This window comes from Anopheles coustani, chromosome 3 (assembly GCF_943734705.1).
Source record: "Anopheles coustani chromosome 3, idAnoCousDA_361_x.2, whole genome shotgun sequence".
Lineage (NCBI taxonomy): Eukaryota > Metazoa > Arthropoda > Insecta > Diptera > Culicidae > Anopheles > Anopheles coustani.
In genome coordinates, this window is record NC_071288.1 from 68,420,614 (window position 1) to 68,444,364 (window position 23,751).

The following is a 23,751-nucleotide window of genomic DNA, read 5'->3' on the forward strand; positions in this document are numbered from 1 at the left end:
CAAATTCTTAATATTTTATCCATTTTTTGTGATCAAACTATCCAGTTCTTAGAAATAATACTAAATTTCCCTTGGAAAATGCCAAAATATTAATTCGAAGAAGAAGGCAACTGAGCACCGGAAAAACACTGCAATGTTGGTTCTGTTTACATCCAGTCCGTATCAAAACATTGTGGTGCTCATACACCGGTACTAATGGACGAATACAAAAAACTGAACTGGAAAGTTAATGTTAAATTAAAGAGGATTTGGAATATTTTATGTACTAATTTTACTATTTTAGGTCTAAACATAATCCACGATCAGAAGCCAAATTGCTGGAACAGACGGCAATCGATTTTGCACTCTACCAGGATGATATCTTCAATCTGCATATCAACGAAATTGATCCGATACACCGGATTGATGACACGTTCAGCAATTTTACTGAACATATTGAAATGCCTATCGATCCCCGTACCGGTCGACCGGTGCAGGAATTGGAAGTGGAACCATGCAAACCGTTGCGTTTGTTCGGCCAGTTTCCATCCGGTTCGCGCTTACGTGCCGACGAACACCAGCACTGTCTATCAATGCTAAATCGGCTCAACATGCGACTATCGTGCACCGGTCCGAACGAGCGCAAAGATTATGCTCGCTATCTAAAGATCATGAAAAAGTTGGCCCCCGAGAGGGAACTGTTTGAGCAATTTGTGCGCAATTACTTCTTCACAAATCTTTTGGGACGCGTGAAAAATATCGAACCTGAGCTAGACGAACTGGTGGTCAGCATTTGGCATAAAAAGGTAGAAGAGTGTATAGCATCATCGCCGGATCTCGTTGGAAAGTATCGTCTGATGACAGCCGTTGCGTTTGGAGGATACGCAGAAAATCTCTCAAGCTTGGCCCTGGAACCCGTTAGTCGAGAAGTGCTCGAGACGGGACACGTCCGAAATTTGTTCACCGAAAATTTGCTGCGATGCGCTAGGTTGCGCAGAAACCAGCGTGTTTTAGAGGACTTTGTGGACGAATGGTCCAGCATCCAGCGGCGACGAACGGACGAGTTTACGAATATTTTCTTAATCCTCGGTCAGGTACCGGAGGTGTCGACTGTAATCCCCGCGGGCACCCTTACGCTGCTGCTGAATCACGCCAGGAATGCACAGGAACAGTGGACGATACCGTTCCATATAAAATTGTTCGAAGGGAGACGGGTGCTTATTATGGAAAGTAAACTTCCGTCGGCAACATTATCCACATCCTCCCGGAAAGTAAAGGCATACAAGCTGCTAGCGAAGACTTTCATGACCTTTCCGAAAACCGGAGAACCCAACGAACATAATAATGAGTCCGACGGTGAAAAAAAAGAGCAGGAAGAGGTAAAATTTGAACCAGTTTCTATCGCGGAGTACCTACAACGAGTGCAAAGTACGAAGTCAAGACGAATCCAGCTGCGAGACAACCGATTCTATCGGCCGTGGAAGTTAAGGGACGGTGAAGATGAACACTTTCTCCTAATACACTCGCGCCAGGATTGTTATGAATCGTTTCGTAAAGAGCGTATCTTTATGAACATCTCCATAAAGTTAGAATATCAACCGGAGTTCGGTGCGGAGCGAATGTCGATGGCAGAATTACTTCAGGAATGGGCTCGACAGCTGTTACGTCCCGAGTCCAAAACGTTACGGCTGCGCGTAAACTCACTGACACATACCATAATTTCGCATCATTACCTGGAGCTGAGAGATATCGAAGAAGAACTGACACGTTTGTACGGAATTCAGCCCCAAAAGTTAGTAGCAAACGTTTGGAACACATTGAAACTGTTGCAAGACTTTCCACCGGGAGTTTACTTGCTACAGCGTGACGGGAAAATACCGCAAGGACTCTCGGTGTACGCGCAGGACGATGGTAAAACGTCCGCCGATGGTGTGATGCTAGATTTCTGTCAGCTTGTGCGCTCGGTGGAGTACGATTGTCCGCCACTGGAGCAGTACGAGTGGACACCAATCGATAAGTTCGTAATTACAAAGTTGCACCGTGAAAATATACTACTTCCATGCAGTTTCCCGCACTGGAAGCTGGTGCGACGCCTGGCATCACGAGAATGCCACAAGCCGAAGCAACCGGTCAAGAAACCGGCTCCGATCGTGCCGGGCGCGAAGAAAAAAAAAGGTGACCAAGCACCAACTCAACCTAATAGTACAGTCAAAGTCGAGCCCGTCAATCAACCAAAGCCCCATAGTGCAGGAAAACTTTTACGGAAGGAGAAAAAAAAGAAACGCAAGCAAGAACTTCAGCAACAGAAGGCTCAAGCGGAAAAGTTAAGACAATCTCTCGATCAGTACGCACCGTACGAAGGCCCGGCGAGACGGTGGTCAGCCAAGAACACGAAACCCCCAGTGGCTATAGAAGGAACGGAAGGCGTAGGTATTTCCGCTACGCCTTCTGGCTCTATGGAGGCTCTCCGATCTAATCCAGTGGACTATAGTTCGTATGCGCAACAAGCTTTATTAGATCCAAGCGAAAATAATTGAACGAACAAACAATTCATGTCATTTGAAACTTACCCTCGTACTAGGGCGATTTTTCAAAAAAGTTTGAAAATAACAATAAAATGTAAATTAACAACCTTTCGCTTTTTACATAGTAACCATCTTTACCATGTTTATCTTTCTATAAGTATACTAATGATTATCACAAGGTTTTCTTCTCTGCGATATTGCATGGACTGTAACAATTCTACAGCACTTTGGCTTTCCTTTTACCGATGTACGTTTCCCTCCACCAGTGCTGATCCAGTTCAAACTCCTTATTCTTCCATCGCAAACTGGTTGGTGGTTGGTCTTCTCCGTTATCGAAGGTAAAGTAGGAACTAAGCTCAATTGCAAGCTTGGAGCGTATCAACCCGATCGACCCGTAACGGTCCGGAGCTGGATGGTACACTCGCCCGCTGTCCGGAAACATACAAACACGATTCGGTTCCCATGGAATTCGCAGCTTATCACCGACATGTGCGTAGGATATCATTTCCGCATTGTCTAGAAGTAAACGGTCAATCGGAATATTAGTTTGCGCGGCTCTTCATTGCTTCTTCAAGCGGATTTATGCTACCACTGTCTTCGAATATGTGAGTAAACACAATTGGTAGGTCATCGCATCGGATGTAGTTCCTTTCACGACCGCATATGGAGAGGAAGGGAAATTCTTCCTTGTACCGGTCGGTATCGTTCACCTTCAGCCGGTTGAAAAAGAATTCCAGAAACTTTTTCTCTTTGAAGCAGGAAGTGAAGTTTTTCATTCTAGCATCGTCCAGGAACAGCTAAAAAAAATCCAAAAGGTTTTAAGTGCTAAGAAGATATGACATGCCCGAGGGCTACGTACCATGCCTTCGTGATCGATGTAGTAAAAATATTCGCGCACCTTCGGTGCCGGTGATTGGCCCTGCACGTGCGATATATTACGTACATGGATAGTAGAAATATTCAAGAACCGTTTTAAAAACATTGTAAGTGTACCTAGATGCAAGTGCATCGGAATGGAACATCGAAGAAATAACAACATAAACAAACTGTTGCTTTTACTGAACGTCATCTGTGATCGAGCGTTTTACAGAGTTTCAGATGATACAGAATTTTCAGATGATATCATAACAGTAGCAGTATTTATTCTAACTGCAGCACATGATATTCGAACAGTAACAGTTGATTTTATAACGAGATCATGTTTATTATAACTTAGTCAGTTGAAATCACAATCGAAGCAGTTGATATTATAAAGTTGATATGGCAGGTGAGTGATGTACGTAACAAGATTTAATAAACATAATCGCGTTATAAAATCAACTAATGCTGTTGGAATATCATGTGCTACAGTTATGAATAATGCTGCTACTGTTGTGATATTATCTGAAAACCCTTGTATCATCTGAAAATCCCTGTATTTTGTTTTGTTTGGCTTTTGCAAAGCCGTTCCCGCAGGGGTCGGATTGGACGCTTCAGCAAGACGTACGTTGGTGGCATAAACGTCAAATCGTGCGGACAGCAAAATAACCGCCGGTTCCGGAGAAGTCGTTTGTGGTTGGTTAGGTGATGAAGCTTTGGAACATAAAAATAGGTATTAATAAAGTATTTCCATCGATTTACTCCATGTTAATTCCCGTGCCACATCATAATGGCTATCGTTATTAATCAGTTGATGCTGGACAAACTCGGTAAGTAGGCGTAGCTATGAGTGTGCTACTCCAGCACTCCAGCAACGATCGACTGGGTTCACAAAGCTAATGGAAAATTGCATTACATCTAGTTCACGAAATCAAGGAAATACGAATTCGCACGCTTCAAGATGTCGATAATAAGTTGAAGCGTGCGCTGTGGGATCATGTCGAGATAAAATTCAGCGCACCGGCTCTTTTCAAGAATCTAATTCGCTGGTTTGGCCATTACCCCATATACGAGGAAGTTGTGGTGCTAAAGTTGATGTCGCTGCTGTTGGCAGTAAGTAATCAAAATGGCTGCTCCGAAGCACTGTCCTAGTTTGCTAAGAAAACAAAAAAATCATTACTAAAATTACAGAGCGAATATGCGACGGAGATCGTACAGTTCTTCACTGCCGAGCGGATCATAAAAGAGCTAAATAAAATACGTTATTTGCTCGGGACGGAATCCGAGCATCTAATGTTGGTGGAGTTTATTATCCAGCAAGTTGGTGTATTCAAGCCTGGTCCCGCAAAAAGCTTGGAGAGAGATGGTTTAGCTGATCTGGAAACTGAAATGGCCAACATGGATCTCGCTTCAGAAGGGCCAGCGTGCAGACTTCAGGCTATCCTAGATGAACTGGAGTCGCGCTGGACAGACAAAGAAACGCTCTACACAAACGACTGGGAAATCCCCACCAACGCGGTTGCAAGTCGGCTAGAAAGTTTCAACGATTCCCTGCTGATGGACGATCACGAAAAGTCTCTTCAATTAGGGCTCAGCTACGTGATACCGTATACCAAAAACTATCCGGCAGAGTTTTTCCTGCGCCCGCCATACATTTGCCTTTCACTTGTCCGATTGGTCCGACTGCGTCGAGTGAGCATTCGGGCAGGTTTCGAGATGTTGCTACATTTGCTTGAGGCGCTTCGGAAAAGAGTTCGCCAACGATGTACCGCTGCTATGTACATGCCTCCGGAAAGTACCGATGCAAAAGAAAAGTCCCAGCTATCCATTTGTGCCTTCGTCTATGAACTGTTAATGCTGGGGACGGAGCTTTTGAAGGAAAATTCGTCCGATTTGGATCTGATGGCGTCGAATATGATTTTTCTTGTCTTTCATAATGCAATGAGCTTCTCGTTGCCGGACGCTTGTTCAATGATGGAAAATTTCCCCGCTACTCGGTTTGCGGAGGTACGCAACGAGCTTGGTTACCTGTTGAAGCACTTCCGCCAGGAATGGGAATCGAACTCCAAAAATTCCAACGCTCGCTTGCGGCACCGGATGGTTCTGCAAACAATGGTTGATTTGATTGATCACTGGAATAAGGTCCACGACAATAACAATAAGGGAGCCACAAACGTTGGCCCTGCGACTAGCGAAGCAGGAAAATACAACCCATCCGATTTTGCTACAATGAACTCGACCGGCCATCAGCGAGCATTAGAGGAGATGGACGACACATGGTTGCACGAAGTACATCTGGCGCTGCTCGACTATCCACTGCAGAAGGCGTGTCCTGATACATATCAGCACTTACTACTATTGACGGCTATTGCAAAAGGGGATATGCAAAGAATACGTATCCTTGGTGCAGTTCCCAGCCTGCTTGAGTCAGTAGTGGAATTGATACGTTCTGGACCGGCTGCTGCGTTGGAACTGAGTCACAACGAACTGGTTGCCCTCTCGCCGAACGCCATAAAGATGGCATTTTTGCACCGTTCGTTTGGATTGATCAGGATGATTATGAACGCACTTGGAAGGTAAATATCGCAACCGATGATAGTGGTTTCACGTGAATTTTGATAAACTGTGCTTCTTTTTCCTTTTCGTAACAGATGTGCTAGTTCCATAACTGAGGATTGTCCACTGTGGGATACCGTCGAAACCCTCACCATCAATTTGTTGGCAGAACGCGATGATGAAATTCGTTGGTAAGTATCGGTTGTTGCTGTAATGTGCTGCACATTTTTATTTCAAACTGCAAGCAAAGATACATACAGACGGCCGCAAAATAGAGGGTACAATTACAACTAATTCACGATTTACAGTGTATATGGAGTAGCTCTCCACAATGAAACATATGTAATAGACGTACCAAACGTTATTTTAAAATACTTTTGACTCCATACACCTACACCTACACGTTTGCATATCGCAGTTCCTTGATTATGTATTGTTTGACGTAAAAAATATCTCATCGTTTATTCCTGCGAGCAATTCACCAGTTGGTAGTACCACTAACGTATCTTCTAAGGATGACACGTAGTTCCAGTGCCAATTTTTGAATGCTTTTTTTTTTGGACCTGTTCTTAGTGCACGGCCTATTCTTCCTTCGTCGTTTGTTATACAATTTTCGTCCTCTGTCAGTATGGTCTTTCTGCTCTGTAGGAGGCATCCATAGGACCGATAGTTCTATTTACTGTAGTGATTTTACTTTTTTTTTACATCAAAAAGATCACAAACCAACAATCAATTAAGTGGAAAAAGTCGCAATGTGTAGAAAAGTTTAAAAAAATCACGAGTTACAAGAAATTAATAGTGTAACATAACATTCCGTACCGGTTTCGATGTTACACTATTCGGCTTAAAACTCTGTGTGTGTGAAAGTGCGCCTAATTTCTCTGAAACACCCGATAAATCTATCCCTGCCCTTTACAGCGAGGTCTACGATGTGTGCCTGGAGATGGTCAAAAAGTGCGCCGCGGCGCTAGATGAATGTACGATCCTGAAGCTTCCTAAGTTGGCAAAAAATCTGCCTCCAAAGCTGCGCGCCATTGGCATACCGCTGTCTTTGCAGATCCTGACGGAGATCATTTGCTTTGGATACACTAGTCCGAATAGTAAGGTAGGGTGTTGTTAAAATTAGAAATTAAACAGCTGAAATACCGTAATTAGTAGAAACCACCGTTGATCATCACTCTTATCTTAACAATAGATTCGTCAATGTGCTGAAATGATATTGCTGATTCTTTGCAACGGGAAAATGTACCTGGGAGTAAAGTGGGCGGACTTACAGGAGATCCTGGTGCCCGTCATGCCGATCCTACAGATGGCCGTCGTCGGCTCCGAGGAGACGCAGATTCGGAAAACCGTCATAGGAATGCTACATCCCGACTTCGGTCTTCCCTGGCTGGTGATGCTGCAGGGCAACTTGCGTCTGCTGTTCCACGAGGACAGGACTCTCCGACAGGAAGCGATGAGCAGGGTGCTATTTCTGTTGACCACCGTTGAGCAGCCCGACAAACGGATGATTCCACGGCTCGAGCACATCAGCGACACAATTCCACACGATCTGTGTCTGGTGAAGTATCCGTATGATCCCCCGCGACCGAGGATGACCCACGAAAAGTCCCAAGATTCGGTGCCCACGTTGCTGGCCATATTGGAAAGTGAAGATAGTGAGCCGGGGCTACGGCGCAGCACACTGGTACAGCTGAACCGGATGGCGGCAGATCCGGAGATATGCGAGCTCATCCACAACTTGTCCGGCTGGGTGCCGGTGCTAAAGGCACTCTCGAATTCACTGCGCGAGGACCATTGCCATGACGCACCACAGTCGGCCATCCCTGCAGTGGGTATTCTCACGAAACTTTGCTTCACGGTCCTCACATTCCGACGCTTCCTTGGAAGTAACGAAAATGCGTACACACTGATTGTTCGCTCGCTGCTCTGCTATCACCACAATCCGGAGTTTCGCGCTGAGTGTGTTGCCCTGGTTTATCTGCTCCTATTCGCCGACTGTTCCATAGGGAGTGGTGTGATGGTGTCCTTACCAGCCCTATTCCGAAACCCCTCCTTCCGATTGCCTTTCCTTTGCCTCTTTCACTGGGAGTACAGTCCTTTTCGGCTGGTGAACCTAATCGAGATACTGACCCAGGGGCGAGCGGTCGGGGAACATGAGCTGCAGCTCGACTGGGGCAGCGGAAGCATTCTACGCGTTGACGAACGGACACTGTTGCAGCAGGTACGCTTGGACGGTGGGTATCCGCGACTGGGGGACGAGTTACCGAATCTCACAGCTGGCTCCACCTCGGTGTCCTGGTCGTCCACCTATCGGGAATACCTGATGCGTTACATCCGTTTCGCATTTGCCGATCTCTGGTTTGGAGGGTTGGATAAAGTTCTTAAGGCGATTAAGAATCATCGTAAGCAGAATGGCACGACCACCGCTGCCGACCTCGCACCGATCGAGTACAGCGGACGAGGGGTGGCCGGTACGCCGATCTTCGGGTTCAACCGAGATCTGCGTCTGACGAAACAAGATCTTCGCTGGCTGAAGATAGTAGACAATGCATCCACACTGCGAAAGGTCGTACGACGCATCACCACGGCGAAGACGCACAAAGATGTGTACGGTTATCTTGCCACGTTGGAGGCAAACATGTTCTTTCCAACGAACAGCACCGAGTGCCTCCCGGACGAGCAGATTACCATCGACACGCTACAACGTTACTTCCTTGCTCCGCCAACCACAAACGCCGACCAGCAGCTGCTAGTGGTGGTTCTCAGTACCGTCGGCAATATGATCGAGTATGGGGAGGACAAAATTCTCGGGTGGGTAATCGGTATGCTGTCGGCTGAGGGCGAGAACTTGTTCATCAAGCTGCTCCGTAGCGAAACAACCTGCATTGAGTTGTACGCGAAAACGGTCCGCTTTCTACGCGTCGTACTGCTCGCTCTGGTGCGAAACTACCTGATTTCCGATGACCGCCACCAGCAGCAAACCATAGACAAGGCAATGATGGAGTCGGTCTGGGACGTTCAGATGTTCCACGCCGTCGGTCAGCAGATGGACCACGAGCTGCAGGTTGGCAACTTTGGTCGCGTGTTCCTGCTCGTCGGGCTGCTCGAGGTGCTTTCGGGCCACGTCGCTAGAAAGTGCTTGGATGTGGCCCAAATCGTCCCGAAGATGCTGCAGTATATTCGCGAAACTCGTTCGACCAGTTACACCGGCTCGACGATCGTGCTATCGAGTTTGGTTGCGATCCGGGAGCTAATCGGCAGTACAACGGTCATCCTAAAACCGGCACACTTTCGACTGCTCTCGACACTGTGTGGCCATAGCTGTCCACTGATACGCACCTGCGCCTGGAACGTGCTGGCGCGGCTGGCCACCAAGGAGGCCAATGCCAAGATGATCGTACAGGACTGTGACTACCTTCCCGGGGGAATCCACGCCTGCTGCGTCAGTACGCTGCTCGATGAACGGGAAGCATGTTTGGTACGCGAGTCGGCCGCCTGCTTACTGACCAACTTGTTTTCCCACCTCGTCGACAGGGATGGCGTCGTGTGGGAGGTAGTTCTGCCGCAAGACTGTGCATTTGCCGATCAACCACGAGATCCCAAGGACCCGCTGGCGCTGGTGAAGGTTCTGCTTGCGAAACAAGATTTTTTCCGACAGTCAGTTCGTTCGCTGCAGCATTACGTGCCGAAGCATTATTTGACCGACAGTGGTCGGTGTGCCATACCGGTGCAAGGGCCAATTGTTTCGGCCGAGCTGGTGCAAGCCTACGCCATAATCTACCGCTCGCTGCTTGAAATGAGCCCCACCGTATTCGGGCCGTTGATCTTCGAGAAAGGTTGCCTCCAGGGTCTGCTGAACTGCATCGCCGTGCACCCGTTCGGCCCGTCGCTCAGTCACCCGCAGTGGCTGCTGGTGGCGGAAATCTGTGGGCTGATCATGCGATGCATCCAGGAACCGAACCGCTTTACGTTCATGCCGGTACTGACTGCAAATCAACGCTTCTTCGAGCGCATCATGTCATTGCTGCGTCCCACCGATTATGGTACCGGCTACTCTCCACAGTTCGTCTGCCAGTCAAATATCATGCACATGCTGAATACCCTGATGCAGACTACGCTGCTATGTAAGAAGGTTATAAGATTGGCCTTCGCGGAAGCAAACATACTGTCGATTGCCCAGTTGATCTGCGAAGAGCTTGCCGGTTCAGAGGAAGGTGAGTTGGAAAATAATGTTGCTCCCACAGCATGTGAACGTATTTGTTTGGTACATCACTGAGTCCAATAGACATTATAAGAAATAGACTAACAAGAATTATAAACTTTGTAGACCATTTAACATTATCTTTAAAGATTTGTCGTAACCGTGAATAACTACTTTTAAAAGAAGGTTATATTTGTTGACTATCTTTTGGCATTTTTTGGTGTTTCGATGCACCTCTCCATCATTCTGCTAGTTTGGTGTGAAGTAAAAATGATCGGATCGTTTGATCACAAACAATTATTATTATTTATATATTCAATGGCACGTTGACTACTAATTGTATAGTCGTCCTTTCGTTTCGGAATAGTATATTTTTCATCTAAAAAGTCAATGCTTTCAAAATTTATACTGCATGAAATAACATTAAGTTACAGCTTTACTTTTAATTTTTCATGGGATTTTATTTTTACTACTCTCCTGCAGTGATACAAATGGCTTGTCACGATTTTCTGGTTGTTCAGATAAACGACGCGAATACGCGTGAAAAATCCCCGTTTCTGAACCGCCTGGAGGCGCTCGATATGCTGAACGATGAGGACGATCTATCACAGTCGGGTGATTCGAGAAACTCGGATGACGATTCCAACGGCGAGGAGGTGGAGGAAGAGGAGGAGGATGAAGAGGAGACGGAGGAGGATGTTGAAGCAGTTGCGGAAACCGCCAATGCAGGGAAAGAAGGCGGATCGGTAAAGCTTTGTCGCTCCAGTGCGCAAAACAGTGGATCTGGTCGCATCTTTATGCTGGTGCTGAACCAGTTCAAAGACGTCGTCTCCAGCCTACCGTTGACTCGCTGCGGCATGGGGCAGCTCAGTGTGAAGGGACAAAAAATATTCAGCACCATGCAGATGATGCTGTATGCGTCGCCGAAGTGCCGTCAGGTGGCCTGGGAATGTGGGCTGCTGGAAGTACTGGTGGAATTGTTGAACGCGCTCTACCAGGACGGTATTGGTGGATTAACTTACGCTGAATTTGTACGCAAGTACGGAGAGGCCAAGAAGGGACCGTATGTGAACCTGCTGACTGAATTGCTGAGGACGATGATTTGTTGGTTCGTTGCTAAGGGCGAGGCACTGCAACTGCAACAGGATCAGATAAACGCACTTTGTCGGGTCGTGCTGAACTTTTGGTCCTGGAGTAGTGGCAGCGAACTATTAAAGCTTTCGCTCTTCCAAACGCTAGGCGCACTCTCGGCCGATTCCATTTTCGTCTGTAAATCATTAGCAGCAACATTCACCGGGTATCCACACAGCATTATCAAGCTGCTGATCGTGACGGTCACTACTGAGACAGCTCGCGTGAAGGCAACGAAAAACGATCTCCCAACGCTGGCCCTGGCTGTGCGTGTGCTAATGCAGTGTTGCTGCTGCCAGGAGGGCCGTAGTACGATCAGCAAATTGCACCTGCTGGACAATATCAGCAAACTGCATCCGAGCGTGACGCGCCTACAAAAACCGTGGCCCGAAGTGACGCGCTTGTGGCTGGAGTTCTGGGAGCACTACAGTCGGTATGAGGATGGCTGCGAGGTGAAGTAAGTTATAAGCGAAGTGACCGATGATTTCTACAAAAAAGAAGCTAAATTTATGAAAACATTTAATTTCTCCTTCCCATCGCAGACATCTCACCGTTCTTGGAGCACTGGTGCGCCGATCCGATCATGATCTTCGCCACTTCGCCCTGGCCATCATCCGTAATCTCACGTTCGTGAACGCTAACCGACCTGCTTTGCTTGCCTCGTCCGATTACATGTTTATGCTCCAGAGTGCCCTGAATCGTTCCGCTAGCCGTGGCGAACAGACGATGGCCACGGTGACGGTGTGGAAGATGATCGCGAACAATCACAAAGGCCGGGCAGCCATCAAGGCTAGCCCGCTGATACGCCACATTGCCGAGCTGGTGAAGTTCCACTCGATGACGGCCGAGGGAAACGAGCAGGACGACCTCTGGAACGCCCTGATGACGGTGTATCGCATTTTGCAGGCTTAGTTAAACCTTCAAATCCAACTGCCTTAAATTGCCTTAAGGGGAATGGCTGTACGATTGAACCATTTTTTATATAAATGTAAGTTGAAAACGAAACGTTTCGATAAGATTGAAGTTTGGAAAAAAGTGCCGCTGGGCATCGTACTTAGCAAACAATACATAATAGAATGAAGGTTCAACGAAAGTTTCTATGAAACTACCTATCGATGAAGCCTAAGCAGGTTGCATGTGCCAAACATAATCCTTGACTGGTCAAACATGTGTACGTTTTCCGGCACTGGGTTAGTTCGTTTTCCACGGAAAACACAATTTTACTACACAATGTATGCATTTATAATTCCTTACATATACCATATAATAAGTTTTTTTTTCATTTATACATTTACAGTTCAACTTTTTGTCATATAGTTTAAAAAAAACTGCCATACCACCTGGTGCAGGAAAAAGTAACATTAAAGTACAGGGCAGATGCACCAAGATGCCTCAAGAACTGTTAGAAGGGAACGAATTTATCAATTAATGTTTAACGGATGTTTCTCACGACTCTCTTATCAAACTACCAAATGGTGTTTGCAATTGTCTCAATATTACACGCTGCGTATTACGTCTATTAATAAAATAGTTTTTGTAACGGAGAAGTGAGCGGGAGCTATTCGGTGCATTGTTTCGGGAGCTCGGATGACAATAGGTCGTGGAGTAAACTTCAACTAACTTCAGTGTAATGTTAATGTCTGTCTAACACAATTTCGTTTATTTGTATATGTTTCAACCATTAGATTTTCGCTGTACACTATATTATTTTCAAGCCGTAATATGGCCCCGATCTAAATGCTACATGGTGGTTGTTGTGAATGTTGTTTTTTTTTATTTAAAAAAAGAATGAATGTGGTTCTTGTCGCTTCTCGACACTGCTCCTGGGACCACATTTGATGTAGACGTTACGTTTGAGGTGAATGTTTTCTCCCATGAGCAGCAGCTTACAATCTCCAGGCGATAATGCCCGCGAGAAGAATCGTGAGGAACAAGTTCACGGTAATAATGGCTGCGCGTCCACCGGTGCCACCGGGCGCCAGCGTTGTCGATGGGGCCGAATTCTGGCAGTCCTCGATGTTCTCGAACAGCCGAATGTAGTTCCGAACGGACGCACCGAGCTCGGCGTGCTGGGGCGAAACGAGACCAAGGGCGGAATCCTCGAACAGCAGATTGCGCATGCCACCGAAAATGTTGTACATACGGAAGTCGGGATCATTCTGCAGGTACACATCGAGCGAGCTAAGCATGTGGACAATGTTGTCCGACTTTTCCCACTGCCGGCGGACCACGATCTCGCCGTCGACGATCGTCGTCAGGTAGCACTCCTCGTCCACGGTGAAACCGGTGTAGCTGGCCAGCGAACCGTTGCGGCAGAGCACCCGATAGCTGCTTTCGTTCATCGCCAAGAACTGGGCATGGCCGGCAAGGTTTTGTGCTTCGACGATCGCCACATCTCCGGCCTCCTGGAGGCAGCGCAGGGCCCCGCGTGTACCGTAGTACCGGTTTGATTCACTGGCCGCACAAAGCAGGGCCGGGTCGGCATTCACCTCGATCAGCTTGGGACGCAGCGCTTCATCGATACCCTCGACCGGCGGCTGTTCGAGATCGTCGCTCGGTTGCTCGGTGTAGGCGTCGGTATCGTCTTCGTCGTTGCTAGCCTGGCGCGGTGTCGGCGTATCTCCGTACCGGCAGAGGGCACACAGGTTTGCGGAGTTCTCTCCGGTCGGATCGTGCAGCTTGTCACGCGAACCCGGAGCGCATGATTCAGAGAAGAAGTCACTCATCAGACGGCTGTAGTCGCACTCGTTGCGATCGAAAATTCCACGCGATCGTCCCACATTAACGAACGCGACCGAAGCTGTGGAGTGAAACACGAAAATGGAGACGGTTTTAATGCCGCTAAGGAAAACAACAACAAACCAACTTACCAATTCCACCGAACTCCGGGAAGCATGCCTTCGAATCGCGCAGTCGCTCGAACCGGTCGACACCCTTCCCTTCGTGGACGAGCACCACCACCGAGGAGTACTTCTCCTTCTCCGTCTCCTGGTACATCGCGGCCGTCAGGTCCTTCTGGCGCGCCAGGAAACCGTAGTTCGAGTCGATACCCACAAAGTCGGCCCGGTTGTTGGCGATATTGTCCAGGCAGGTCATCCGGTTGGTGGTGGGATTGTTGCATTCCACGTACGGCAGCACGCCGGTAGTCAGTGCGGCCCGCGATAGAACGTCACACTTTTGCTTCTCCTCGAGCGACGTCGTGCACCAGCGGACCGTCGTCTGGCACAGATCGGAAACGACCGGTATCGGACGGAACGGACGGATGTAGTCGGCCGGCAGTTGAATATCGCCAACGGCGACGATCTTTTCCTGGTCGTCCCGTGTTAGGATTCGCACGATGGCCTCCTCCCACAGCGACGGAGCGGTTTGCGTGCTGCGCACCCACTGATCGATGCGCGTCGAAATTTGTATCGCCTTGGTCGTGGATGCCATAACGGTAGGCCAGGGCTGTCGGAGCCAACTGCACGGTGTGCCGGTGACCGGCTGGATGGTGCCGTTCGGGCAGAGGAACGCAAAGTCGTTTGCGATTGAGCTGCGATCGTTGAAGAACCGTTGGATGTCCTGTGTCGAGGCGTAGACAACGTCTGCGCTATGCTCGAGACACTGCAGGGCCGACTGATGCGGTGTGGAGTAGCCATCGTACGAGCAGGTGGTGGAGTTCGGACATAACGTGCAGAGATTCGAGTACTTTTCCTCTGGTGACACACAAAGAAAACACATTGGTAAGGCCATTCCGTGCTCCTCGTCATCGCCCTTCTACTCACTTAAATCGGCATCTTCCTTAGGTATCTGGGACCACAGGCCGGGACGGCAGGATTCTCCGAAAAAGCGCGACAGACCGGCCGCCTCGATCTCGGTGACGGTGTGGAAGTCTTCGCACTGGGTCGGTGTGACCAGGCGCTCGAAGTGCTTCAAAACTCCTTCGGTCCAGCGCTGCGTGCGGCTGTAGAAGAACCCGGGATGACAGTAGCGCAGGCCGCGCAATCCGTTGATGCCACCGGTGTGGTTACTGCGCACTACGACGGCCGCCTGGAAGTCGACCGGCTCCCGGACCCGCTCGGCGTTGCGCAACTCCTTGACGACCGTCAGACCATCCCAGCCGAGGCTGGCCGTGAGCAGTACGCTTTCGGCGCTAAACACCCCAAAGTCGGCCGTTCCGTTGCGGATACGCTGAGCACACTCGACCGAGTCCTGCACCTGGACGCAGATCACATCCGACACGCCGCGCTGAAGCTGCTCGCATTCGGCCGTGTAACGTGCGGTGGCACACACCCGCTCTGTGGTTGTAAAACGATGACGAGAACGAAAACGATACGGGCGAGTGTGTTTAGTTAAAGGCCAACCAGTTTTACCATCACCAGCGTGTTATGACTGCCAGGGAAAAAAACCACGCCAGCCGAGCCGTTGCTCACACCGCGTAAGTGTATCTTATCTGCTGTTTGCCTAGCGGTAGTAATAACGGTCCAACTTTTAACTCTTGACCGAAAAAATGTTGTGAGTTTTGCTAGTTTTTGGAACGGTTTACCAACGCAATGCTTTTATATGTACATTGAAGAATCAAACATCAAAGTTTTCAAAGGTATGCGGTTGGAATCGAAAACGTAGTTCTAATCCTGATCAATTGAATCACTTGAACAGGTAAACCTTTGATAAACTATTTTCAAATTGTAAACGCGATTGAAGCTTATCTTTTCATCAAACCATTTGTAATTTCATGCATTTGAAATGAAGTTTTTTAATCTAAAAGTTTTTTTTTTGTTTTTAGATAATGAAAATTATTATTTGCTTGTATTTCTCGCGTGCTGGCTGAATGAATGAAAATCTTCCAAGTATGTACGTCTATATACTGATTTAAACCAATATTCTATTATTTTTCTTACTTAAATTTACTTCGCACGTTACGAAGTCGTACTTCCGCGCTGTTCTAATTCCGCCTCGAATCGGAGGGTTGATCTAGCGTATCTTTTTGAATCAAACATTATTTTTAGCTACCAACTCCACTCCTGGATGAGCCTAGAGCCAAGTGGCGTGGGTTAGATGGTTGTAGACAAGCTTGATATCGATTGCCGCACCCCAAGCGAGGAGGTGGTACGCTGAACATCGACGGAATAGCGAACGTGTGTTTGCTTGGCTTATCATCGATTTCGTTTGGGGCGAGCTGATAAGGGAAAACACATTGCAGTGAGTTTGCGCGCTCGGCCAACATTTTCTTCCCATTCAGCGGGTCCAACGATTTGGGAGTAACGCCTTTGAGGTTTGTTCAAAAATTCAAAATGCTTTCTAGATTGTTTTGTCCTGAAACGGTTATTTTATTAGGATGACGCTTTTTTGAGAGTATGTCTGGGGTATTTCTTCTCCGAATTTCACTATGACGATGGTGATCCTATTTTTTGTTGTTTTCATTACGTTATGAGTGAGATAAAGCATTCGGTTGAATCACCTATTTCATGAATCATTAGTGATGATCTAACTAAGTATCGGACCTGTTCCCTGCGAGTTGCAAGTAAAACAACACGGGGTTTTACGATCCGAACCGGTTGCTTAGTTGAGCCGCGAAGATGAGAATCTCTTGGTCATAAAAGATCAGGGCACTGCAGAACCGTAACCTTCAGATCATATCGCAAACAACGCCCCAGCAGGTAAGGCCCGTTTTGATGTCACGGACTGTAAGGACGGATGTTCGGTATCATCTGACCGGGGGGGTGGAGGAAGATTCTTTTGCTATTTGGCCAGCTGTAGATAGCGTGCAGTGTCTTGGGGTGATTACAAAATCACCGAGAAAAGGGAATTTACCCCGAGACCGAACGTGATCCTCAACCCGCGCTCCAAAACGTCACCGTCGCGTAATGGGAGAGTTATCATTCGCCGGTGAGTGTGGTGTATGAAATAAATCATTGCAGCATTAAACGGTTCGGGCGAGATTATGTCGGTGCTGAGTGCTGCCATAAAACTGGCCAAAATGATAAGGTGGGTCTGGTTTGTTGGACTTTAAGAAACACATTTTTGGATGTTGACTAACCATGTACAATTTCATCGAACTAGTTTATTTCGAAATTATGCTAAGTTTTCCATATGAGATAAGGGTCCTCATAGTGTTAAACAAATCATCAAAAATGAATCCTTGACTTTTTTGACACAATTTGATCGCAACTCAATAAAGAGAATGCAATTGCAAAACTATGCCAAACTATTGAATTCACAGACCGCAAACCCGTATATGAATAATTCTCAAACAGGTTATTCTATTGTTCACTCACTGTAGAATTTTCAAATTTGTGTTAAAGTCTCGCCCTTGTACAAACATCACATGACGTCGGGACATGTTTTAATGGTCACATACCTTGCTGCTGCCCGCTAGCAATGCTCCCGAGGGCCAGCACGAGCAGTAATACTGTACTACTACTGCACACCTTAAGCATGATGAGAGTGCAGTCAATCACTTATTGGCCTGATTACACTTCACAAAAATCGCTGCTATCCGTCAAGCACTTAATCCAATATCATAGCCGTCGTTCGAAATGGTGCGTCAACGGAAAACAAGCGACGATCCGCCGCAAGGTGCCGTCTAAAACTGAACCGGGACTGGTATCCGTTGGTCGCACCTAGCTAAATTTTCTCTTATCATTGTGAAAAAAGACGGACAGGAAAGACACTTTACCAATACAGGTACTAGTACCAGCACAGCCCGGTTGCTGATAAGATAAATGTTCGCACAAAATCGTCGCTCGATAGCGTACGGTGATTATTCAACAGTACTTATCCGCTACGGCAAACCATTGGAAAATAGCGACATTCTTTGGAGAATACATGCAGCCCTTAGGCCTTCGTCAGGCCAGGGCTATTGTGACGAATTGGGTGATATGATTCAGGTTGGTTTTATGATGCACAACAGGGAGTGTAAGAAAAAATACCTGGAAATTGTGTTTAATAGGCCGTTCAAAAGGGTGCGTTGACTAACTGAAGAAAACCATTTTAAGGCGGTGGTATGCCTTCAGTTACTCATCGAACACGGACGTGGATCGACTGTATGTCGATCGCTTCCGCTGCATCCGATGCAGTTTACTATCAATCGTTGACACTAACTACATATTTAATGTGCTACTTTGCTGACTGATTCATGCAAAGTGCATGGTTGTTGTTTTAAAACAATAGATTTGATCTATTTTATTTTAGTATTTTAGTAGGATACTTAAGTAAATTCCTTTTAATATTACTGATCCTCACAAAGAAATTCAAAATCGTCACAAACCATACAAGCTTACTGCAAAAGGTAAATAAAATGAAAGTGCAAGAGCATCGATTAACTAAATGTTCAGGGTTATAACATATGCATTTTATAGCCATTTTGAAATGAGGAAAATACTGTCTTGAACTGTTTGATCATATCATGCAACCCAGGCCGTAAATTCCTTTAAATCTGTCTCAAAGGATATAGGCCTAAGTTGAGGAAGAAAAGTGGCGTGGAGCTTCTTTGGGTATCGGATGGAGCTTCGTCAGGCCAAAACCGCTTAGCAGCTGTAGTCCCACTTAAGCAGGAAATTGTTAACTTGAGGTTCTGTTAAACAGATTGTTGTATTTAGGGGTGTTGGTTTTGCTTCGTTTGTTGAATTTATTATGAATCTAGAGGCACATTTTTCTTGCCATTGTTTTTAGCAAAACAAACCCTGTTTTGAGGAGAGTTTTATCAAATTTATTACATCACAAAACATGCCTATTATCATAGTTTAGAAATTTGTACAATTCAAATGTTTACAATACTTACCAACGTGATTTCATGTTTGTTTTTCGAGACTCTACAGTGCGGGTCGCATATAGTTGACAACCACTGAAAACGAGTGAGCACGTGTTCGGTGCGTTCGGCTGTCAACCGTCGCTGTACGAAGCTGCGGAACACCAGGTCCGTCACAGTACAACGCACGGCACACCTGTGTTTACAAAACATCCACACAAACCGGTGACCGGTGGCGCACATCCGTAGCCGGGAACAACAAAACAATGCCGTGTGTATGCTTGTAAGAGTAGAGAAAAATCGGAAGATCAGAGATACGCTTCGGCTCCGGAATGAAGTGCGCACGCGCTTCGTTTTCCCGCGCTCGGAAAATGTGCTCCGTCGGTTGGCGGGAAACTGGCGGCCGGCTCCAACACACCCAGGGCCAACGTCGACATTCTGTGCACTGTTGTGGTTGGGGCATTGTACTCGGCGGATGGGCCGTGAGATATCTATTCTGCACAGCATCTGGCAGACGTCGTGGGCAGACACTGATGTGCGCGTGTGTCGGAGTGTGTCACGGCTGGAACGGACGACCGAGTACACTAACAGCGTGGACCGAGCGAAGGACCACCTTCAGTAGCCTTTGAACCGGGTCCAGTGTTGGATTGAATGTGCGCTCGGTGCTGCCGTTAAACGACGTAACGTTTGCTGGCCGACGCCAGTAACGCATGTAACGGTTCGATTTGTTTTTACCAGTGATCGTGTTGTATATACCGTGTGACTAAAGTGCTTCCTACTTCCTATTTTATTATTGGTGGTAAATGCTTTGCTTTAGCTTAGATTTATCGTTACGTGACCTCAATGCCTACATTTTATTTTATCTTATTTTATTGTCTGGCAAAAGTTTCACTTTGTCGCTGAACATCCAAGCAAGCAAATGTTAAGGTGCTAATTATCACTTCGGCATAATCATGTGCTAATTTCAACGTTCGTACGAGACACCGAATGCGGAATGTCGGTATCGAGCTGCTATAATTGCTTGAACAAACACTCCAAAATCATGGCTTTATAAATAGATTGCAAAGTGTGCAACCATAATTGTGTGTAGAAGTGGTTGGTTTGGGATTTATCTTTCAGCGTTTTTTTCCAAACCAAAAGTTAAAACAATCAATAGCACATCTTGCACGACAAAAACCTGTTTATGGCAAGCCAAGCTATGACGGATCGTCATTCAAACTGTAAAATCTAAACACGAACGGATCCATCAACGCCAGCCAGCGCGAGTGTTGTGAAACAACTAGTCAAACATTTTACATGCTATTTTTGTGTTACATCTGAAGGTTGTAATAGAAGTGGTGGTTTCATTTTTTTTTTTACTTTTTGTGATTTTAAAGTGCTTTCATTTGGTGGAAACCGAACGATCTTTTCGACAACATTTCATCTGTCGATGACGCGATGTGTAGAGAAAAAACATCATAAATCCATCCAGTTAGAACTCCAGATCCGAACAGATCAGAGGTCCGTAGTAGGCCCTGGTCAGCGTACACGAAACCGCGATTTCCGATTGGCGCAGTTCGATAAATTTAATTTCCGCGAGCTGTTTACCTTTGGTTTTATGATGGAAAGTGTTTGCTTCCTTCCTTTGAAACATGGTGAAAAGAGAAAAACGAGAAGCTGTAGTGGTAGTGGCGAAACGAGCGAAAAGACGGGTGTAAACTGTTAGAAAAAATATTAGCTTCAATTTTTTTTCCTCCCGTTGAATCGAAAGTGCAGCCGTCTGGTGTTGAAGTTTGTGGTTGATCTCTCCCATCTTTTTTTTTTTTTTGTTTGCTTCGGATCAAGTTTTTCCAAGCCTTTTCCGGTGGCTGGAGGGGTATTAAAAGTGTGTTATAAATAACCGAAAACCAGAGCACGTCCGCGAGTGTTTGAAGTGTAGTGTAAATATTCTTCACTCGGTTCTGCGAATTACTGAAAGGAAAATAGAAGAAAAGAAAAAATAAGGGAAGTCAAAAATGTGTCTTTACATTCATCGGCCAGCGTGCAAATCCTTCCAGTAAGATCCAGTCGCTGATAAACGAAACATAATCCAGTGCGGTGCTGTTTCTTAAGTATACTTCTCACCGAAATTGTCGAATATACACGCACATTTGTCGGTAAGTGATAATGTCATATTTACTCTCACTCTTTTCACACTTTTTTCATTAATCTTAAACTCATTTTACACAGCGCGGCTTGCGTGGGAAAATTCATTAAAAACTTTGCCACATTTCATGCAGCTTATGATGCTCCACGTGCCACGTGGGCCGCATTGCTGTGGTTTGGTTCGTTTGCTTAGCTGCGAATCCGATTTGTGGTTTGCGAACCGCTTGTATCAGAACGTAATTGGCTTCCGAAGCGCACGCACGCTTCAATCTCGGAAGCGACGTATTTCAAATTTCAAAAAAGTTCTATAAGTTCTCCAGGTGCAGGGTTGGCTCTCGAGACGGAAAAGTTTTCCTAGAAGTGGCTTGAAATTATATCAATTTTCACGTGGGCGTTGCTTATCTGCTCATTATATTATTATTATAGCTACAGAGGGCGATGGCTCATTCCAACCTGTGCAGCAAAACTTTGTAAATAATCCCTTAAAATAAAAATGAAAGGGAGCGCCCAAGGTGGCAGCTTGTTTATCAAGTTAATTTTTCGCCGAACCAAGTTGCGTGTCGCGGCGAATTTAAAGTTACCCGGCCTTGGACGACGTGTTTGGAGTCTGGTAAAAATATAATTTGTTTAGCAGACACACCCACGCATGTCCTTGCAGGAGGACGAACGCAAACAAACGAACGAACGGGTGGAATTATTCCTCGCTACCAAAGGGAGGGAGACGATTGATGGCAATTATCGTTAAAAGATATCTGATTGCTTGTTTCTGTCTTAAGTGCGGTCTATTTTCCTTTCCCTCCGGAGGGCATTTCTTAAAGGTTAAACCAACTACTAGCACAAGAAACAATGTATTTTTGGGACACGCTGCTTGTGGGCAGGGCGTGAACAGTTTCATCTCCATCCATCGTCATGCCCGAGTTGTCTCATTATTGTACTCTTACACTACCACCGGGGGTTCACAAATTTCCCTCGTTCGTACAGCCACCAAGTTCGCTCGTTCGGGTCAGTACGACCGTGTCGCTATTTATATCGATCTGACTCCGGGGAAAATGTTATCCGCTACAAGAAAATACAAACGCCAGTAGGAAGTGAACTGATGATAAAACGCAACACAAAACAAAACGTAATAAAACCGATGGACAGTTTTTCACGTGACATTAAGACCTACGCGTCTCGGGTTTGTCGCGGTTTGCGTAGCGGTTTTTCCGGCCACGAACTTTTCCCGTTTCCGAACCGGGCGGGGAACGATAAATTGATTCACTTAAGCATTTGCCAGCATTAAGGGTCAGGGAAACTTTACGTGAGTTTACTCGGGGTTGAATGGTTTGGACCTTTCCAAGGATATTTGTTGAATTGAAAGAATACCTTTTAAAAATACAATCAACGAGAAACATAAATATGTACCCAGTATTTCTTGTAAAATTTGAAAAAAATATGTTTTATGTATTGAATTTATATCTATTTTACACTTTCTGGTCCATGATAGTTCTCCCTTAGCCTAATGTGGAAACATGTGTGAAACGATTTACAACTTTTCTTTCATTCTAATTTCTAAATTTTTCTATTTTCGATTTGTTTGCAAATTATTTAGGAATTTTATAATTTTTGCTTTTCTCTAAATCGTACTTTACCGAGTGAGAAATGTCGGTGTTTCCGACAAATAAAATAGTTTTAAATATTTTTTAAATTATAATACATGCATTGCCACCTGTTGCACAACTTAGATTGCAAAATCAATTCTACTGAACATACCGCGTAGTTTTTGTGAAAATAATTTGAGTTCATAATAAATAAATTCGTGTGTAATGGAAATTGTTCAATGTTGGTTTTAGTCTCTTCTGTGTGGTTAATAATGAAATTGAAGCTTATGGACGCAGCAGTGTTGCGTTATTTCTAGATTAATTGGAAAATGTGAACTGTCAGATGTGGTTTTTCATTCGAACCCTTTGTGGAAAAGGGGGATATTAACGGTGCAATGTGAAGCGTTATTAATATTCGCGCATAATGGAATTTGTATAACCGCTTAGCTAGAAATTCGTTGAAAAACACCTACAATGATAAAATAAAAGCATGCTTTCCAAGTCTGTTAGAACTTCAAGGGAACAGTTTAAATATGTTCAAAGCTGACCCTTCCGTCTCGCAAGCTTTACTTTGTCGCGAGCGGGACGATATAAAATACTCACGGTGATTTTATATATGCTATTAAATGTGCTATGACTTCCGGGTTTTAAGGGACGCCCCAAAAACATAAAGTGTCCCATACGCAATCGAGGGTGGTTCAGTGGTTGAGTGGTTTCCTTTTTATTTTTTTTTTAGCACAACTCTATAATATGAAACATCAATCACAAACCGTCCATACCGGATGCAATTCGGGGCACACCCTGAGGGGTTGACTATATTTTTCATTTCATAGTCGATGCCAAACCACGAACGATCGTTTTACTGTTGTGGGGGTAATTTCGGGGGTTAATGTTTGAGGGTAGTTTTCGCAAAATAGTTTCACATTTTCTCCGAGATAGTGTTTGCCGTTTCTGGGGTACGTTGAGTGAGCTTTGAACGAATTTTATTGGCTTGCTGTATCGCGCTCCTCTCTTTTACCTTAAAGGAATCTATACTTAACAAGTAAGGGTTGATGGTGCAGGTTT

The 23,751-nt window shown here is 45.9% G+C and overlaps 4 protein-coding genes across 5 annotated transcripts; 2 read left to right on the plus strand and 2 right to left on the minus strand.

Moving 5' to 3' along the window:
• Positions 1-195: 195 nt before the first annotated feature.
• On the plus strand, positions 196-2,626 carry LOC131260609 (uncharacterized). Its single transcript, XM_058262378.1, has 2 exons — positions 196-220; positions 283-2,626. The coding sequence occupies exons 1-2, from the start codon at positions 196-198 to the stop codon at positions 2,514-2,516; spliced, it is 2,259 nt and encodes a 752-aa protein (XP_058118361.1). The 3' UTR covers positions 2,517-2,626.
• Positions 2,475-3,563, minus strand: LOC131260628 (UPF0598 protein CG30010). Of its 2 annotated transcripts, none has more exons than XM_058262400.1 (3): positions 3,364-3,563; positions 3,097-3,301; positions 2,475-3,020 (listed from the first exon to the last, which is right to left on the minus strand). In XM_058262400.1, exons 1-3 carry the CDS (start codon positions 3,541-3,543, stop codon positions 2,722-2,724), a joined length of 684 nt encoding a protein of 227 aa, XP_058118383.1. In that variant the 5' UTR covers positions 3,544-3,563; the 3' UTR covers positions 2,475-2,721. The 2 variants fall into 2 exon arrangements, with proteins under 2 accessions (XP_058118383.1, XP_058118382.1); XM_058262399.1 differs by having other exon boundaries at positions 3,094-3,301.
• A 489-nt stretch (positions 3,564-4,052) lies between these two features.
• Positions 4,053-12,165, plus strand: LOC131260603 (protein rotatin homolog). The gene is made up of 8 exons (XM_058262370.1): positions 4,053-4,192; positions 4,285-4,475; positions 4,554-5,938; positions 6,014-6,109; positions 6,837-7,023; positions 7,114-10,135; positions 10,606-11,710; positions 11,796-12,165. Exons 1-8 carry the CDS (start codon positions 4,153-4,155, stop codon positions 12,163-12,165), a joined length of 6,396 nt encoding a protein of 2,131 aa, XP_058118353.1. The 5' UTR covers positions 4,053-4,152.
• Positions 12,166-12,892: 727 nt separating this feature from the next.
• LOC131260608 (transferrin-like) lies at positions 12,893-17,672 on the minus strand. Its single transcript, XM_058262377.1, has 4 exons — positions 17,594-17,672; positions 15,018-15,530; positions 14,124-14,948; positions 12,893-14,053 (listed from the first exon to the last, which is right to left on the minus strand). The coding sequence occupies exons 1-4, from the start codon at positions 17,670-17,672 to the stop codon at positions 13,140-13,142; spliced, it is 2,331 nt and encodes a 776-aa protein (XP_058118360.1). The 3' UTR covers positions 12,893-13,139.
• Positions 17,673-23,751: the final 6,079 nt, after the last annotated feature.

What these genes read in the sequence shown, in the direction of transcription:
- LOC131260603 (XM_058262370.1), top strand. Translation starts at nt 4,153, where the DNA reads ATGGCTATCGTTATTAATCAGTTGATGCTGGACAAACTCG. An exon ending in TGATGTCGCTGCTGTTGGCA is followed by an intron (nt 4,476 to 4,553) that starts GTAAGTAATCAA and finishes CTAAAATTACAG; the next exon opens with AGCGAATATGCGACGGAGAT. An exon ending in CGCGATGATGAAATTCGTTG is followed by an intron (nt 6,110 to 6,836) that starts GTAAGTATCGGT and finishes TGCCCTTTACAG; the next exon opens with CGAGGTCTACGATGTGTGCC.
- LOC131260628 (XM_058262399.1), bottom strand. Translation starts at nt 3,543, where the DNA reads ATGTTGTTATTTCTTCGATGTTCCATTCCGATGCACTTGCATCTAGGT. An exon ending in ACATCGATCACGAAGGCATG is followed by an intron (nt 3,302 to 3,363) that starts GTACGTAGCCCT and finishes GATTTTTTTTAG; the next exon opens with CTGTTCCTGGACGATGCTAG. An exon ending in TCACATATTCGAAGACAGTG is followed by an intron (nt 3,021 to 3,093) that starts GTAGCATAAATC and finishes GTTTACTTCTAG; the next exon opens with ACAATGCGGAAATGATATCC.
- LOC131260609 (XM_058262378.1), top strand. Translation starts at nt 196, where the DNA reads ATGGACGAATACAAAAAACTGAACT. An exon ending in CGAATACAAAAAACTGAACT is followed by an intron (nt 221 to 282) that starts GGAAAGTTAATG and finishes TTTACTATTTTA; the next exon opens with GGTCTAAACATAATCCACGA.
- LOC131260608 (XM_058262377.1), bottom strand. Translation starts at nt 17,672, where the DNA reads ATGCTTAAGGTGTGCAGTAGTAGTACAGTATTACTGCTCGTGCTGGCC. An exon ending in TGCTAGCGGGCAGCAGCAAG is followed by an intron (nt 15,531 to 17,593) that starts GTATGTGACCAT and finishes TTACAACCACAG; the next exon opens with AGCGGGTGTGTGCCACCGCA. An exon ending in TAAGGAAGATGCCGATTTAA is followed by an intron (nt 14,949 to 15,017) that starts GTGAGTAGAAGG and finishes GTGTGTCACCAG; the next exon opens with AGGAAAAGTACTCGAATCTC.